The sequence below is a fragment of the Miniopterus natalensis genome, chromosome 2 (assembly GCF_054644295.1).
Source record: "Miniopterus natalensis isolate mMinNat1 chromosome 2, mMinNat1.hap1, whole genome shotgun sequence".
In the NCBI taxonomy this organism is placed as follows: domain Eukaryota; kingdom Metazoa; phylum Chordata; class Mammalia; order Chiroptera; family Miniopteridae; genus Miniopterus; species Miniopterus natalensis.
The window spans coordinates 82,779,465-82,794,782 of NC_142082.1; the positions used below are offsets into that span (position 1 = coordinate 82,779,465).

Here is a 15,318-nt window from a genome sequence, read left to right on the forward strand (position 1 = left end):
AAAATCAAAAAATATCTTTTTGAGTTAAAATGGGACAAAAAGACAAATTCATGATGACAAGTAGCTAATCGCAAAGAGATCTTAATAACAGTCGTAATAATGAAAATATGTCATTTATGTGACCACAGAATACTTCAGACCTCCGTGTTAGAAACTCATAAGCTTTGAGTTACTTTTCTCAGAGACTTGGTGGCACCCACAAGCCCAGCCAGTCTGCATGGACGCCAGTCTACATGAGCCAAGAAGCTGCTGTGTGGGTCAGGGCATGGAAGAGGGAAAGAAGCTAATGTATGTCCCTCTAGGAAGCTAGGAAGGAAAAAGAAACTCTTATCGTCACCAGTGCTGAAACTTTGTGGAAGTTTCTTTTCTTTAGTCCACTCCTCTGTAGGGGAACACCCTATTGCTGTCTATAAAGAATGAATATAAAACTTCTATAGGTCCTTCCATCTTTGTGTCATAAAATGAAGGGGGAAAAAAGAGATCATAATAAAATCTTGATACCAAAAATTCTCAAATAACTCAAAGCATTTTCAGTAGCTTGACATGCCTGAGAAATGTAGCCAGTCACTCGTAAGGATTTCTAACCTCCCTTACAAAGTTTGAGGGCCCAGAAAGGGTTATATTGGAAAGATCAGAACTTAGTGAGACCCTCACAGAGACACCAGGATGGTGTGCATTCACACCATCAGTCACTTTCTTACTAGACATGCAAATAAGAATAGCAGGTAACAATTTTATTCACAAGTAAAAAAAGGTATTACAAAACTATTCATATCAGAAAATTCCAGTATGCAAAACAGTAATAATGAAATTTAAATTGAGTCAAGCTGACTACCTTAAGGCAATGATGGATTTCTTTCCCTTTTTCGTCTATTTTTTACTAGCATAGACAGTACGTAGTGCTTAACCTAGGTAACAGCAACATTAACTTTAAAGTAGAAAAATTTATATTTGAAAAGTATATTCCATATACACAAAATTAGAAAACCCATGCCTTTACATGGTTGTGTTTCAGATCCTTGTCTCATTCTTGTCAATGAGTGTTTGCAGCATTAAAAGTCACGACTATGCGCTGCCAGCCATGTTATTACTTAATGAGCTCCTGGCATCAGCACCCTAGCAGCTGAGTTTATTTGAGAACTGTAGGGTATTCCAACAATGTGAAATGCAAAATGGATTTTTCTCAAGTGTTTACAAAGAGTGTAGAATATAACACTGTATGTTTCTATAGTAGTGGGGTAAAATGTCTTCATCTTGAAAAAAATAATCCAGGATTTTTCAAATGCAGTATCAAATCAAAGTGACTTTCGACCCTAAGTATTTCTCTACTGATCAAAAGTGATGTTTCTGGATTTTGGGCCAGTGTCATTCTCATCAATCTAGCTTTCTCCAGCAAGTGTTTGTCTTTAAAGTTAATGAGGGGTCTACATATGGAAAATATATTCAGGTTACAAAAATGAGCACAACCCTAACTTACTTGGATCACACCTCTGCCATAACGAAAATGATCAGATTGCAATCAATGGCACACATACATGAGTTATAGCGAAGCCTCTCTACTCGCATTTTCATACACATCTTGTGGTCAAGTCCTAAATATCTCACCTGAGTTTCCTAAAGGCAATTCTCATAAGAGTACCAAAGTTTAAGAACCATTGGTTTATGCTAAAAAAACAACAAAAAAGACAAGAATAAAGTAGAAATCAATCGATTATGACTGGGTGCTTACACAAAAGATTGTGAGTTACCACGGCACATTCTAACTTTGTATTTCAGTTAAAGGAACTGAGTTCATGAGGACCAAACCCAGTCAAGCTAACATGCACATGTCAGAACCTGAAACTATTACAGCCACAGAAAAAGGGCTCATTAGGTTTTAATAATATCTTGCAAAGAGAGAAAAGTATGGGGTAATAAGTGAGAAGATAAGAATGTCCAAGGAAAGGCAGATTTTTAATGTTCAGTTTAAATGTTCAGTGTAGGTAAAAGACAGTGATTTGGATGGGGTAATTTGGAAACAAAATATTCTAGTGCACTCTAACACACTGATGTTCAAAGATCTCTCTTTTTTTAAGTGCAAATGAGACAGAGCTAATGTAACCATTTAAAAGGCAAAGGCCAGATCTGACCATGTAGGTTCGAGAAGGAAAAAATAAATCTTGCTCAATTAACTCCTCTCCCGACCATAAAGATGGCTAAGACGGGACATTATTGTCCTAACTAAGCTGACGAGATCAGAGGGAACACTGTGATATCCTGGTCAAGCTACATTACAGCAGTTGTAGGCTGTTCACCCAAAGGCTGCTGACAAACTGTTTTCTCCTGGTTCTGTGTAGTGTAGTCTCATAATATTGCTCACTTGATGACATGTTTCAGTATTAGAGGAGCCTGATACGTTGTAATTTCTAAATCCCTTAGTATGATAGGCAAAACAAAAAAACAACCCCAAACCAAGCTCAGAGAAACAGAACAAATTGGTGGGTGAGGGGTAAGAGAAAGAAAAAAAAGATTATTTTTATAAATACCACTTTCTATAAAAGCGAAATCTTCTGAATCTTCTAAGCTCAGTCACAGAGATAGAGTAACAGATGCTTCCATATCAAATGACTTTCACAGAAATATGCTCATCTTTGTATGCAAGTCTCTAGAATGTGTGTGTTCAGTGATTTTAGACAGGGTGATGGGTTGCCTTTCCCACTTCGTTGCTTGACTCAGTCCCCTCATGACTAGCTCCAGCAGATAGGTGTTTGTGAGATCGTGGCTGAGGTTAGAAGTGTTCATTCTTCAAAAGATTTGTTTTCCTCTAATTTCTAGTTAGGCCAACTGACTTCATCTAATAAACCCAAGATTTATGCAGGCAGTATGAAGTCAATTCTAGCTTCCTAGGACAATTAGTTTAGATGACAAAAAAGTGACCTTCCTCAAAAAGAAACACTCATTTTTTAACCCATTCTACATAAAAACTAAGGTAACTAATCTAACATTGACTTTTAATAGGATAACTGACTATGTGAAATTATTTTTGGAAGAAAATACAGATGAAAATTTATACTCTGGATCTTCAGTCTTGTGAAATCATATTCACCATGAAAATAAGCACGGCTGCATTTCTGGTTCTTGTTATGGTCTCGTAACCTCATAGGCTGCCAACTCGTGCATCAGTCTTTGAAGTCACGCTTGTAGCATAGAAGCTTCTTGTTTAGGAAAGATGCAAAGCACCACGAGTGCCTGCAGTCTTTTCTTGTTATTCCTTGAGGTTTCAGCTTACAGCTGGTCTGGCTCAGAAGCAACCGGTTGAAAGGCTTAAAAAGCCATCAGTTTGATTCAGATTTTTTTCCCCCCAGAAGCCATGCAAGGTCCAGACTGTTCAGTTCATAAGTGTAAGCAGAGGAGTGCGTGCCCCTTGAGTTCCATACGTGCACTTCTATTCCAGAAAGAATGGAGTCCTAAAAAGCTTCCTAAAACAGCAACAGAAGGAGAGCTTTAGAAACCATACCTTACAAATTAAGGCTGGGAAACTGTAATAGTAAAAAATCAATATATAAAACTTTACTAGTAATACACATGAGTTTAATCACATACAGACAAGAAGCTCATGTAATGATGTTTAAATATCCAGGTACGCATGTACTCTGAGAATAAAAAAAAAATGCCATAGCAACTCACAGTCACTCAGTATTTGCAAATAGTACTTAAAAGACAATAATGTAACCCATAGCAAACAAAATGTATTAACAAACAATTCTTCTGCTGATTTTCAACCTCATTTAAACATTGAAAGCCTGTTTCTGTGTTGTCTTCCTTTAACGCATTTGTAGGTAAAGATCTTAGGAGCCTTTTGACCCTTATTTAAAAGAACAAAGATGATTAATGAACAGTGCCATTCTTCATCTTTGAATTTAAAACTTACATTAAACTATTGGAGAAAGTTTAGAAATAGTTTGGGAATAAGATTTCCCTTACAATGCTCTCTCTGGAATACTCACACTCTTCAGAGGGCCAATGTCCTCTGCAAAGTGGAGCCCTTAGATTTGTTCTTATCACAAAAGGGCAGTGACCTCACCTCATGAGGGGAAGAGGCATCGGCCAACTGCACATTACTGTAAATGAGTAAAACCTTCATTTTATGCACTGACTCTTCATTAACTTATGTACCACTGTAGGGAAAGTGAAAATACTTAGGCTTTCTCGCCACCTTCTCACAGCAGAAGGCCGCAGTTATGTAAACATGATATAGCACAGTCATAACAGATGCCCTGTTCGCTGACTAATGTCTGACCCATGTTGGCTAAGAGCCACTATTGTCCTGGTTCCTATAAGACTGGCCCAGGACTTTCAGAGGTGTGAGTTTTGTTCCCCGAGTACAGTTTGGGCCCAGGGATGTGGTTTGCCCCTCAGCTGGCTGCCACTGGGGGGAGAAGGCAGGTTTGCGGGTTTGAGTTTGTCCCCCGGGGTGTAGTGTGCCCCCATGTGTGTGTGCCTGGCTGGCTGCCACCAGGAAGACGGTTTGTTTCTCTGTATGTCAGCTGGTCATCAGCGGAATAAAGTAAATGTCTCATCCATCTTTGGCTCCACGCTTTTCTGACTGTCCCTGGATCTAGAGTGAACCTCGCTGGCCCCGAGTGGCCACTACAGTTGGCATAGTCCTTGGCAAGACACTTGGCGTAGTTCTCTGCATTACAACCACTAATATGGCATTAGTGATGTATCAGATAAGTTAATGAAAAAAAAAATTTCCCCTAAGTCTAAGGAGATTATCTGAAAATAAAACCTTCTGAAGTACTCTTGATAATTAGAGATAGTTTTAGTCAAATATGTCAATCAATAGATATAATAATAACCACATTACCACTACTGTGGGAGACAAATTATACTCATTTTGTCAATAAGGAAAGAGAAATTTTAATAGATTAAAAAACTGGGACCCAGGTCATTTAATATCTTTTCTACCATTCCTTCTATTGCTTTATGCTGACACTTAAAATGTAAGCTAAAAAACATCACCAAAAAAAGCTTTTCCTATAAGTAAAGAGGATGGCCTCCTTCTCCCAAACACCATAGCAAATGATGTTCCAAATGTTTTAGATCTGTTCTCTTCTGGAGAGGGATTAAAATTAAATCATACAGACCCAAGAAGGCTCTGACACCTATTTGCTTTACCCTGAACCATAACTATCATCATTGGATTCTAGGTGGTCTTAAACCACCCATAAGAAAACTACTGTGTAAAAAAATAGTTTTTGGAAACAAATGAACCATGCATTAGAAATCTGAACTTTACCCCAAGTAAAGACAAAAGTACTGTTATGCATTTTACAATATGAACGTGTAACAAATCACACTGTACACCTTTAACTCATATATTATTATATGTCAATTTTATTTCAATAAATCCAGGGAAAAAGAGTGAATATATGTTAAACTAAAAACATAAATGAATGCCTAGGAAGAATTTAACGTTTTATTTAAAATAAAATATAAAATAAAATAAAATAAAATAATAAAATAAAATAAAATTAAAATTAAATAAAATAAAAAAATAAAATAAAATAATAAAATAAAATAAATTAATCACTTAAAAAGAAAAAGAAAAAAGGCCTGTTATGGCTATTGCTGCCCTTAGACGCCTCCCAGGTGGAAATCCAGTGCTTTCCTGAATTACGAACGAGCCTATACCAGGGGCCACACTGAATAAACATGACCTGGAGGAACTAGAAGTCCTTTACTCTGGTTCATAATAGTAAGCTGCTGAAATAAAATATTTAAATAAGAAGTTAGTATATTCTCTGTCGTGGAGAATTAGCCTGTTGTCTGAAGGGAAGTCTGAATTGCTTTCTGGAATCTAATGGACTGGGAAAAACAACTAGTCAAGTTAAATACTTGGCTACCCTTGAAATGAAGAAAAGGATCAATTTCCCAAAGAGGTGCAGTCGCTGCCATTTCCTATTTTCTTTTGAAGGTTAAGTTTCATTCGCCCAGTTTCACACATTCAGTAAATGCAACCCAAGAGGAAGTGCTTTTCCGAATCTGGAAAAGATTATCTCTTAGAATGGGCTCAAAATAGTACTTGCTGTTTTTAATTTTAGGGTAACAATGGAAATGATTCCTTTCCTGAATTCAGAATGTCTTATTTAGATTTACCAAAATTACGTAATAATTATAACACATCTTGGAAAGCTAATAAAAAACCTTTCATTAATAATTACATTGTGTAACTTGAATATAACACTTTCTTGTTCATTTTATGTGTAATTATAACTTTCTTTCCATAATAATTTGTGTTGAAAATAACTTTATGTAGATCATAATCACCTTGAGAACACTCTTTGAAAAGGAATTAATGTCATTACACACCACTCATATACTAAACTATGTTTCTAAAATTTTACATTCATGTAACTGTGATTAATAGTGCTTATCGACCCTATGTCTACCTCACCAACATAAACAGAAAAAGGTAGAGAAAGAGTTGGTTTTTATATGACTTGGTATCAAGATGTTTCAAATCCTTAGGCTTAGTATTTACATCACAAAATTGGGGACAAGCTACAAAATTAAGATGAGATAATTCTATTTACTGACAAGACTCTGAAAAACTGTAGTCTGATGGTAGCAGTCATTCTAGTTACTCAGACTTTCCCCTAACAATGATGTATGGGAAGATGTAATAGATATTTGTGAAGGTAACACAAGCAAGTTTGATGGTAATGCCAATTTACTTGATATAAAAGAAACTTCAGCCTGGCCAGGCGTGGCTCAGTGGCTGAGTGTTGACCCAGGATCCAGGTGATCGGGGTTTGATTCCCGGTCAGGGCACATGCCCGGGTTTCGGGCTCGATCCCCAGTAGGGGGCATGCGGGAGGCAGCTGATCAATGATGTTTCTCTCTCTCTATCCCTCTCCTTTCCTTTCTATGAAATCAATAAAGATATATTAAAAACAAACAAACAAACAAACAAAACTTCAGTATCTTGTAATGAAAATGGAACTCTTTAAATTTTAGGAGTTCTAAGACTTATTTTGGAGTATGTGGCAAGGCATTCAACTAGGATGCTGAGATTCGTTGTGAAGGGGGTGAGGTCCTCTCCATCCTGTTTCCTGCATCTCTAATCTGTTTTAAGGGCCAGTTAATTGCTCCAGGCTGCTAGGTGTCCTCAGCCCTGAAGGTTTGTGGGCTACAAACCATTCTTTAGAGCTACACTTAGCTAAGCTAACTCTTAAGTCTTTTCTTATTATTATCATGAAAGTTATAAAATTATGGGATGGCTCAAAAGAACAAGGTCAGTAAACAATCTTTCCCAGCTATAGAGACATGCATTTTTTTAAAAAAAAAATTATTTATTTTTATTTTTTCCATCACCATTTTTAAACTGTCTAATTTGTTTGTTTTCCCTCCCTTTACTTATCTGTTCTTAATTTTTTTTTTTGAGAAAACTTTTTTCTGAGCCCAACAACTGTTTTTGTATAGAATTCCCTATAACTTCTCTATAGAAACTTTATGTAGTTTAAAAATAAGTACTTATATTGATTTAGATCAATATACAACCTATGTAAGATTCTTAAAAGGAACACATCTCCATCTAGAGAAAAACATTAAGTCAAACTCAGCAAAAGCCACATCGTTGCCTGGAGGAAAAGGCAGGGTCAGTGCCCAGGTGTCCCTGAGTGCTTCTCTGCCTCCCGTCTTGCAGCATACTAGAGAGAAACCACAGTCACCATCTCCCCTCAACCTTATTTTACACCTTTTATCTAGGAGGTTCTTAGGTGGCATTTAGTTTCAGATCACAACCAACAATCAATTTCCAACCAAACTGATCAGTCAGTCAAAGCAGACAGGAAGGAAAAGCATTGCTTTAGGAGATCTACATTTTCATGAACTTGACGTTGAATGAAGTGCCTTTAAGTATTGAGCATAAGAATATCACAGGGAAAAACGAAGGTGAGAAGTTGTTTACAAAATGCTCCCATAACTAACTCTTCTCTCTCAATCAGGAATGGAGCCAGAGGACATTGTGCTAAGTGGCACTGACCCTTAAACAACACAGATTTGAACTTATATGTGGATATTTTTCAATACATATGTATAGTACTGTAAATATATTTTCTCTTCCTTATGATTTTCTTTTTTTTAATATCTTTTTTAAAACTATGTTTTTATTGATTTTAGAGAAAGGAAGGGGTCGGGAGAGAGAGACAGAAACATCAATAATTAGAGTCATCTATTGGCCGCCTTCTGCATGCCCCATACTGGGGATTGAGCCTGCAACATGGGCATGCATCCTGACTTGGAAGCGAACTGTGACCACCTGGGACATAGGTCAATGCTCAACCACTGAGCTACACCAGCCAGGATCCTTATGATTTTCTTAATAAGGTTTTCTTTTCTCTCACTTACTTTATTGCACATAATCCATATAACATACAAAATATGTGTTTACCTACATTTTATGTTATCAGTAAGACTTCCTATCAATACAGAGGTGGGCAAAAATAGGTATACAGTTGCAAGTATGGGAAACACAGAGTTTATTCTTGTATTATTATTTATTAATTATTGTATTATTTTCCATACGAACAACTGTAAACCCACTGTTACCCACCCCTGTGATAGGCTATATTAGTAGTTAAGATTTTGGAAAATCAAGGTTATACTCGGATTTTCTACTGCCCCGGGGGTGGTTGCCCCTAACTCCTGTGTTGTTCAAGGATCAATTGTAGTTTGATTTACAAAGAAGAATAAAAAAATGCAGCTGCCCTTTATGGACTTATACATTAACTTTTAAATTTTTAAAAAACTCTTAGAATTTAATTTAAAATACATTCTTCTATACACCAATTATGATTTCTCAGAGAGAAAACCTAAAAAAATCCCATTTACCATTGCAACAAAAAATATTAAGATACTTAGGAATAAACTTAACCAAGGAAGTAAAAGACATGCACTCAGAACACTACAGGATGTTGCAAAAAGAGATAGAAGAGATACAAACAAGTGGAAGAATATACTGTGTTCATGGATTGGTACAATTAACATCAATGAAATCCCTATTAAAATACCAATAATGTATTTCACAGATCTAGAGCAAATACTCTGAAAATTTATATGGAACCATAAAAGGACCCTGAATAGCTGCAGCAATCTTGAGAAAGAAGAACAAAGTTGGAGGGATCACAATACCAGATATCAAGTTATACTACAAAGCCACCATAATGCATAAGACCAGGCATATAGATCAATGGAACAGAGAAGAGAACCCAGAAATTGACCCAAGTCATTATAACTAATTAATATTTGACAGTGGAGGCAAGAGCATACAATGGAGTAAAGACAGTCTCTTGAATAAATAGTGCTGGGAAAATTGAACAGGTACATGCAAAAAAATGAAACTAGACCACTAACTTCCACCATACACAAAAATAAACTCAAAAGGGATAAAAGACTTAAATGCAAGTTGTGAAACCATGAAAATCCTAGAAGAAAACGTGGGCAGCAAAATATCAGACATCTCACATAGGAGAATTCTCATAGATACATCGCCTAGGGCAAGAGAGACAAAGAAAAAATTAAACAAATGGGACGATATCAAACTAAAAAGCTTCTGCACAGCAAAAGAAACCAACATCAAAATGAAAAGGGAACCCACTTTACGGGAGAACGTATTTGACAATGATACATCTGAGAAGGGGTTAATTTCCAACATATATAAAGTACTCATATAACTCAACAAAAGAAAAACAATCCAATTAAAAAATGGGCAGAGGAACCTGAATAAACACTTCTTCAAAGAGGACCAATAGGCATATGAAAAAAATGCTCAACATCACTAATGACCAATAGGCATATGAAAAAAATGCTCAACATCACTAATTAGATGACCAATAGGCATATGAAAAAAATGCTCAACATCACTAATCAGAGACACAAATTAAAACTACAATGAGATATCACCTCACACCAGAATGGCTACCATCAATAAATCAACAAACGCAAGTGCTGACCAGGATGCGGAGAAAAAGAAACCCTAGTACATTGTTGCTGGGAATGCAGAATGGTAAAATCACTATGGAAAACAGTGTGGAGTTTCCTCAAAAAATTAAAAATGGAACTGCCATTTGACCCAGTAATCCCGTCTAGGAATATATCCTAAGAATCCTGAAACACCAATCAGAAAAAATATATGCCTTCCTATGTTCATAGCAGCACGATTTACAATAGCTAAGACCTGGAAAAAGCTCAAGTGCCCATCAGTAGATGAATGGATTAAAAACCTGTGGTACATTTACACAATGAAATGCTATACAGCTATAAAAAAGAAGGATCTCTTACCCTTTGAGATAGCATGGAGTGACCTGGAGAGTATTATGCTAAGCGAAATAAGCCAGAGAAAGACAAGTACCACATGATCTCACTTGTATGTGAAATCTAATGAACACAATAAACTGACAAACAAAATAGATCCAGAGACATTGAAGTATGCAACAGGCTGATGTATTTCAGAGTGGAGGGAGGGAATGGTGGGGGGGAGGGGGCAGGAATAAATTAACCACAAAACTTATATGCATATGTATGTATAACCCATGAACGAACAATAGTGTGGGGGAGGCCTGGGGAGGGGGGAGAGTGGGGTGGAGGTCAATGGGGGGAAAAAGGGGACATCTATAATACTACCAACAATAAAGATAAATTTAAAAAATAAACATATATTCTTCTATGACACAGAAGTTATGAAAGGTGGAAAACCGCATCAGATTTCCCCACATATTGTGATAGGAATAGAATTCCTTTCCCTATGGTCTTCCAAAAGTCAATGCCATGTCCACAGTGAAATCAGTCATTGCCTTACCTGGAGGGATGTTTGAGTGGTTAGGTTAATGATATCCCCACTCGTTTGACCTAGCTGGCTTCTAGTAGTTAGTGCATCCTGAGTTCGCATTGGTTCTGTCAGTGAGTTGTATCTAAACAAATCAGTAGTTTCTGTAAAGTTTTCAGAAGGAGCTTGAGCTGGAACAGTGCCACCAACCAAATCCTGACTGCTGTTTGAATCCAAGGATTCATTTTCTGGGTTGAGAGAATGAATATCTTCTCCAGTGAGTTCAGGATAAGAGTCACAAAAGGAGATGTCGCCACCACAAATGGGATTTTGCATCAGAGGCCAGGCGTCCGAAAACTCGCCACGGATGGACTGAGAAAGGGACCCAAAGAAAGACGGCATTGTCTCCCCCACTGGACCTGCATTTCTGAACAGATGTTCAAAAGACCTTTAAGTGTTCTATAGGGAGAAAAAAACACTACTACAAAGCAATATTCCAACTATACTTTTAAGTTTTCTAGATGAAATAATTTATTAAGTCAGAATTCTAGTTGTTATAACTTGCTTTAATACAATAAGTTTAATTCTTCCATTTACTTTAAAACTTCATTAATATACTTACTTTTAATCAATCTAGTTATACTTAATTCAATGCCTAAAACATGCAGTTTGAAGACTGTTCTAAAATTCTATGAGTACATAATATGTTAAAAATTACTTGCAGATGGCAGAAGTGTCATAAGTCATGAATATAAAAAATAAAATTAATTGAATAAAAAATGTTGCACTGGATATTAGTAACCCTGAGAGACTTATCTAATTCTTGCCAAACATATATTTTCTCCAATGACCAGAATGTCATTAATGATATTAAAAAAGTGATGACCTCATTAAACATTTTCAAGTGTTTCACACGAAAATTGGTAAATGAGTATATTGCATATTTGCACAAGGGGTTATGAAATTATATTGCTTAAAAAATACCCAGTTACCTCTCCTGAAGTGTGGCCTTGGAATGCACCCTGCAACCAAGAGTCACTTGGTCGATGCTACAGGTGTCGTCACAGCACAAGGATGGGATCAAGTGAACAGGCCCTAGGAAAGCCAGCAGAGGTATGAAGCACAATGTTTTCTCTGGGAATGTTCTCTTTAATACCAGTTCAGCATCATTCTTAAAACTTTAGCTATTCCCCTTTGGGTAACTTTTTGGGGAAAGGGAATATGAGGCTAAATTTTTTTCTTGTTTTGAAGAAAAAGGGGACATCTGTAATACTTTCAACAATAAAGAGAAATTTTAGAAAATGATGAACCACTTATATGATATACCTATAGTCGTCAAATTCATAGAAACAGAAAGTAGAATGTCAGTTGCCAGGGGCTGGGGGAGGGGGAATGGGAAGTTGGTATTTAGTGGGTACAGAATTTCAGTTTGGGAAGATGGGAAAGTTCTGGAGATGAATGGTGGTGATGGTTGCACAACAATGTGAATATACTTAATCCACTGAACTTTACACTTAAATTTATTGAAGAAAAAATTTAAAAATAGAGAGATTAGATAAATTTAAAAATAAATCTTCCACAGCCCTATAATCTAGAAATAAATACTGTAAGTATTTGGTGATCAGCCTTCTAGACTTCTCTCTCTATGTATACATACACAAATAATTCTAATTTTCTAAAACCATAAACATACTAAAGCATACAGGCAAATATAAAGACACACACACATATATATGGAAAACGAGACAAAGTAGTTATATATTTACATGTACATACATGTTTGTGTATATTCAAACTTAACATGAGCATTTTCTCTTTACTTTTATAAACAGGGGAATAATATGAAACTAATACTTCCCTTTGGAAAATATATTGAGATGCAACTGCAAACCAGTGTTCAGCAGGAGGGACATCCGATACATTTTCATCTGAATCTCTCTCAAAATAGGCCACAACTTGTGCTGTCTGAATAGATTACGGCCATGGGGAACTCACTTGGATTCACTACCAATTAACTCAACACACATGTGTCATGCTCACTGTGGAATTTCTCAGAATTATTTAAAAGCAAAAGACACTGCCATTCCTTATAGAAATGGCTGGTTCTAGGGCTCAATCAGGAAAAGTATAAGATGAGCCTAGAACTTCTTTTTGTGCAAGAAAGTGCTAAAAGAATGATGGAACATGTCAAAATGGCACAAGAAACAGCTTGAAGGGACTTCCACTGGCAGATCTAGGAAAAATTGAGCATCAAAATAAATGATAGCAAAGGATTGTAACCCATTGAATGGGGTTTACTGGTCCACATTAAGTAAATAAATGGGAAGGGGAAGTTCTTTCTGACCATAGGAAACCAACTAATAAAAGTAGAAAGGATGATGGAATTAGAAAACCAGCAATTGTTAATTATTATACTAATGACTGACTCAGGTTAGAATCATCAGAGAATGCTAAACTACTGGGTGAAAGTTTGGAAGCAACAGGATATTTACTTCTCAAATGATCTCCTATGAGGTTTCATACAAAGAGAACAACAATTTTACAGCAGAGAAAGCTTGCAGACACCACCTTAACAAAGTGACCCTAGTTAATCTGACCAGGAATGGGACAGATGTACCTCCTGACATGGGGCACTGAGAATGACACAACACAACATCACCTCTGTGGTATTTCTGAATCTAGTCATAAGAAAACATCAGAAAACCAAAACTGGGGATCATTCTACAAAATTACTAGCCTGTGCTAATCAAAAATATTAATGTCATAAAACACAAAGGAAGATTAAAGAAATAAAAGTATTATCTGGGATTTTCTTTTGCTACAGAGGACATTATTGAGGCAAAAAAATCTGAATATATTCTGTAGATTATATAATAGCAATAGACTTAATGTTAATTTCCTGATTTAGTAATCCTGCTATTATGTATGAGAATGTTCTTGTTCTTAGAAAACAAACATCAAAATATTAAGGGGTAAGGGGGCATCATATCTGCAAATGATTTTTAAATGGCAAGTGAAAAAATGTATATATATATTAATATATATGAAAAGTGTGTGTATATATACAAAATATACTATATGTATATATGTATACAATATATAAATCACCATACTTAGAGAGATAAAAATTATAAATTAAATGTCAAATGAGATAAATGTTAATATTTGGGGAATCTGGTTGAAGGGTATGTGGAAATTCTTTGTCCTAGTCTTTCAACATTTTGTAAGTCTGAAAATATGTTAAAATAAAAAGTTAAAAGGAAGAAGGAACTATTATTAAGGAGAAAGCAATCTACATGAAAAACTACACTGAACCTGGGCATTAGCATTGCGGGATTAAGCTCAGCGTTCTGTTAAGGAGATATCAAACAAGGCTATCTATATATTTAATCTTTCTTTTCAGATAGAAGTTCAGGTGAGGCAGAGTTTGCACAATGCTGTATTTTATTACATTTGAAATTTGAGTTCCTTTCTCAGTAAACTATCCCTTACTCTGATTCTGTATCAATGTCACGGTAGGGTGTCTAGGAAACACTTGGGGCATTTTGAGGATCACCGAGTAGCTGTTGGTAGCTGTCTAAGAGTCAATTACCTATGAAAGCAGAAGCAAAAATAGATCCCACATACCACAAAGTCCTATATTTCATTCTTAAACTTATTCCTAAAATAGAATATAGTAATGATCAGTAGGAAAATAATTATGTTGAAAACTCCTTATTCCACATATGAGATTTTAGATTAAAAAGCTGAACCCTGCAATTTCTTAAAAAGAAAGATTGAACAGTGCCAAGAGGATAAGTCAATCTCTTTGGGATACATTTCACTTAAAGAATGAGACAAAAGGGTTCTGTTAGTATTGTTTCAAAGGTGCTAAGAGAACTGGGAAGTGAGGAGAGAGGAGGGAGGCTAGAGGCTAGGGCAGGCTTCTAGAAAGAGTTTCTGGCCACATCAAATTTTACTTTGCAGAGGACATGAGGTCATTGTAGTGGGGATAGGAGTGGGAGTGTTAAGTGTAGAAACCTTGTGTTAATGAATATAAATATGTTGCAAAGAAAGTTGGTACTACCTTTGCCTGTTTTTGCCCACATTAGAAACCAATTCTCATTTGAATTACTTCCCTAAACTTTCATTTCTGTCAATAATGTAGGAGGCAATTATGGTTTGTGGAAAACCCTGTCATAGAGTTTCCTCCTCCCTTTCCTTAAGAAATCCAAGGCATTAAGGTGGATACATGAACGTTAGGTGTGAATCCATTAGACAGGAAGGGATACAAACTTCTACTCTACAAAAGGTTGATAGTGTTTTAGCCCTAGCGGGTTTGCTCAGTTGTTATATGTTGGTCTGTGGACCGAAGGGTCCTGAGTTCCATTCCAGCCAAAGGCACGTACCTCAGCTGCAGGCTCCATCCTTGCATGCGGGAGGCAACCAATCACCCCGTCTCTCTCACATCAATGCTATTTTCTCTCCCACCCTCCCTCTCTCTGCCTTCCACTCTCTCTGAAAAGCAA

At 36.3% G+C, this 15,318-nt stretch overlaps 1 protein-coding gene across 6 annotated transcripts in view; it reads right to left on the minus strand.

Moving 5' to 3' along the window:
- Positions 1-713: 713 nt before the first annotated feature.
- Positions 714-15,318, minus strand: part of TNFRSF19 (TNF receptor superfamily member 19) — a 93,733-nt gene continuing 79,128 nt past the window's right edge. For all 6 annotated transcript variants that reach the window (XM_016199507.2, XM_016199511.2, XM_016199509.2 and 3 more), the window contains 3 exons: positions 11,803-11,905; positions 10,844-11,237; positions 714-3,458 (listed from right to left, as the gene is read on the minus strand). In XM_016199507.2, the coding sequence (XP_016054993.2) occupies positions 3,447-3,458; positions 10,844-11,237; positions 11,803-11,905 (509 nt within the window). In that variant the 3' untranslated portion in view covers positions 714-3,446. The remainder of the gene's footprint in view (positions 3,459-10,843; positions 11,238-11,802; positions 11,906-15,318) is intronic.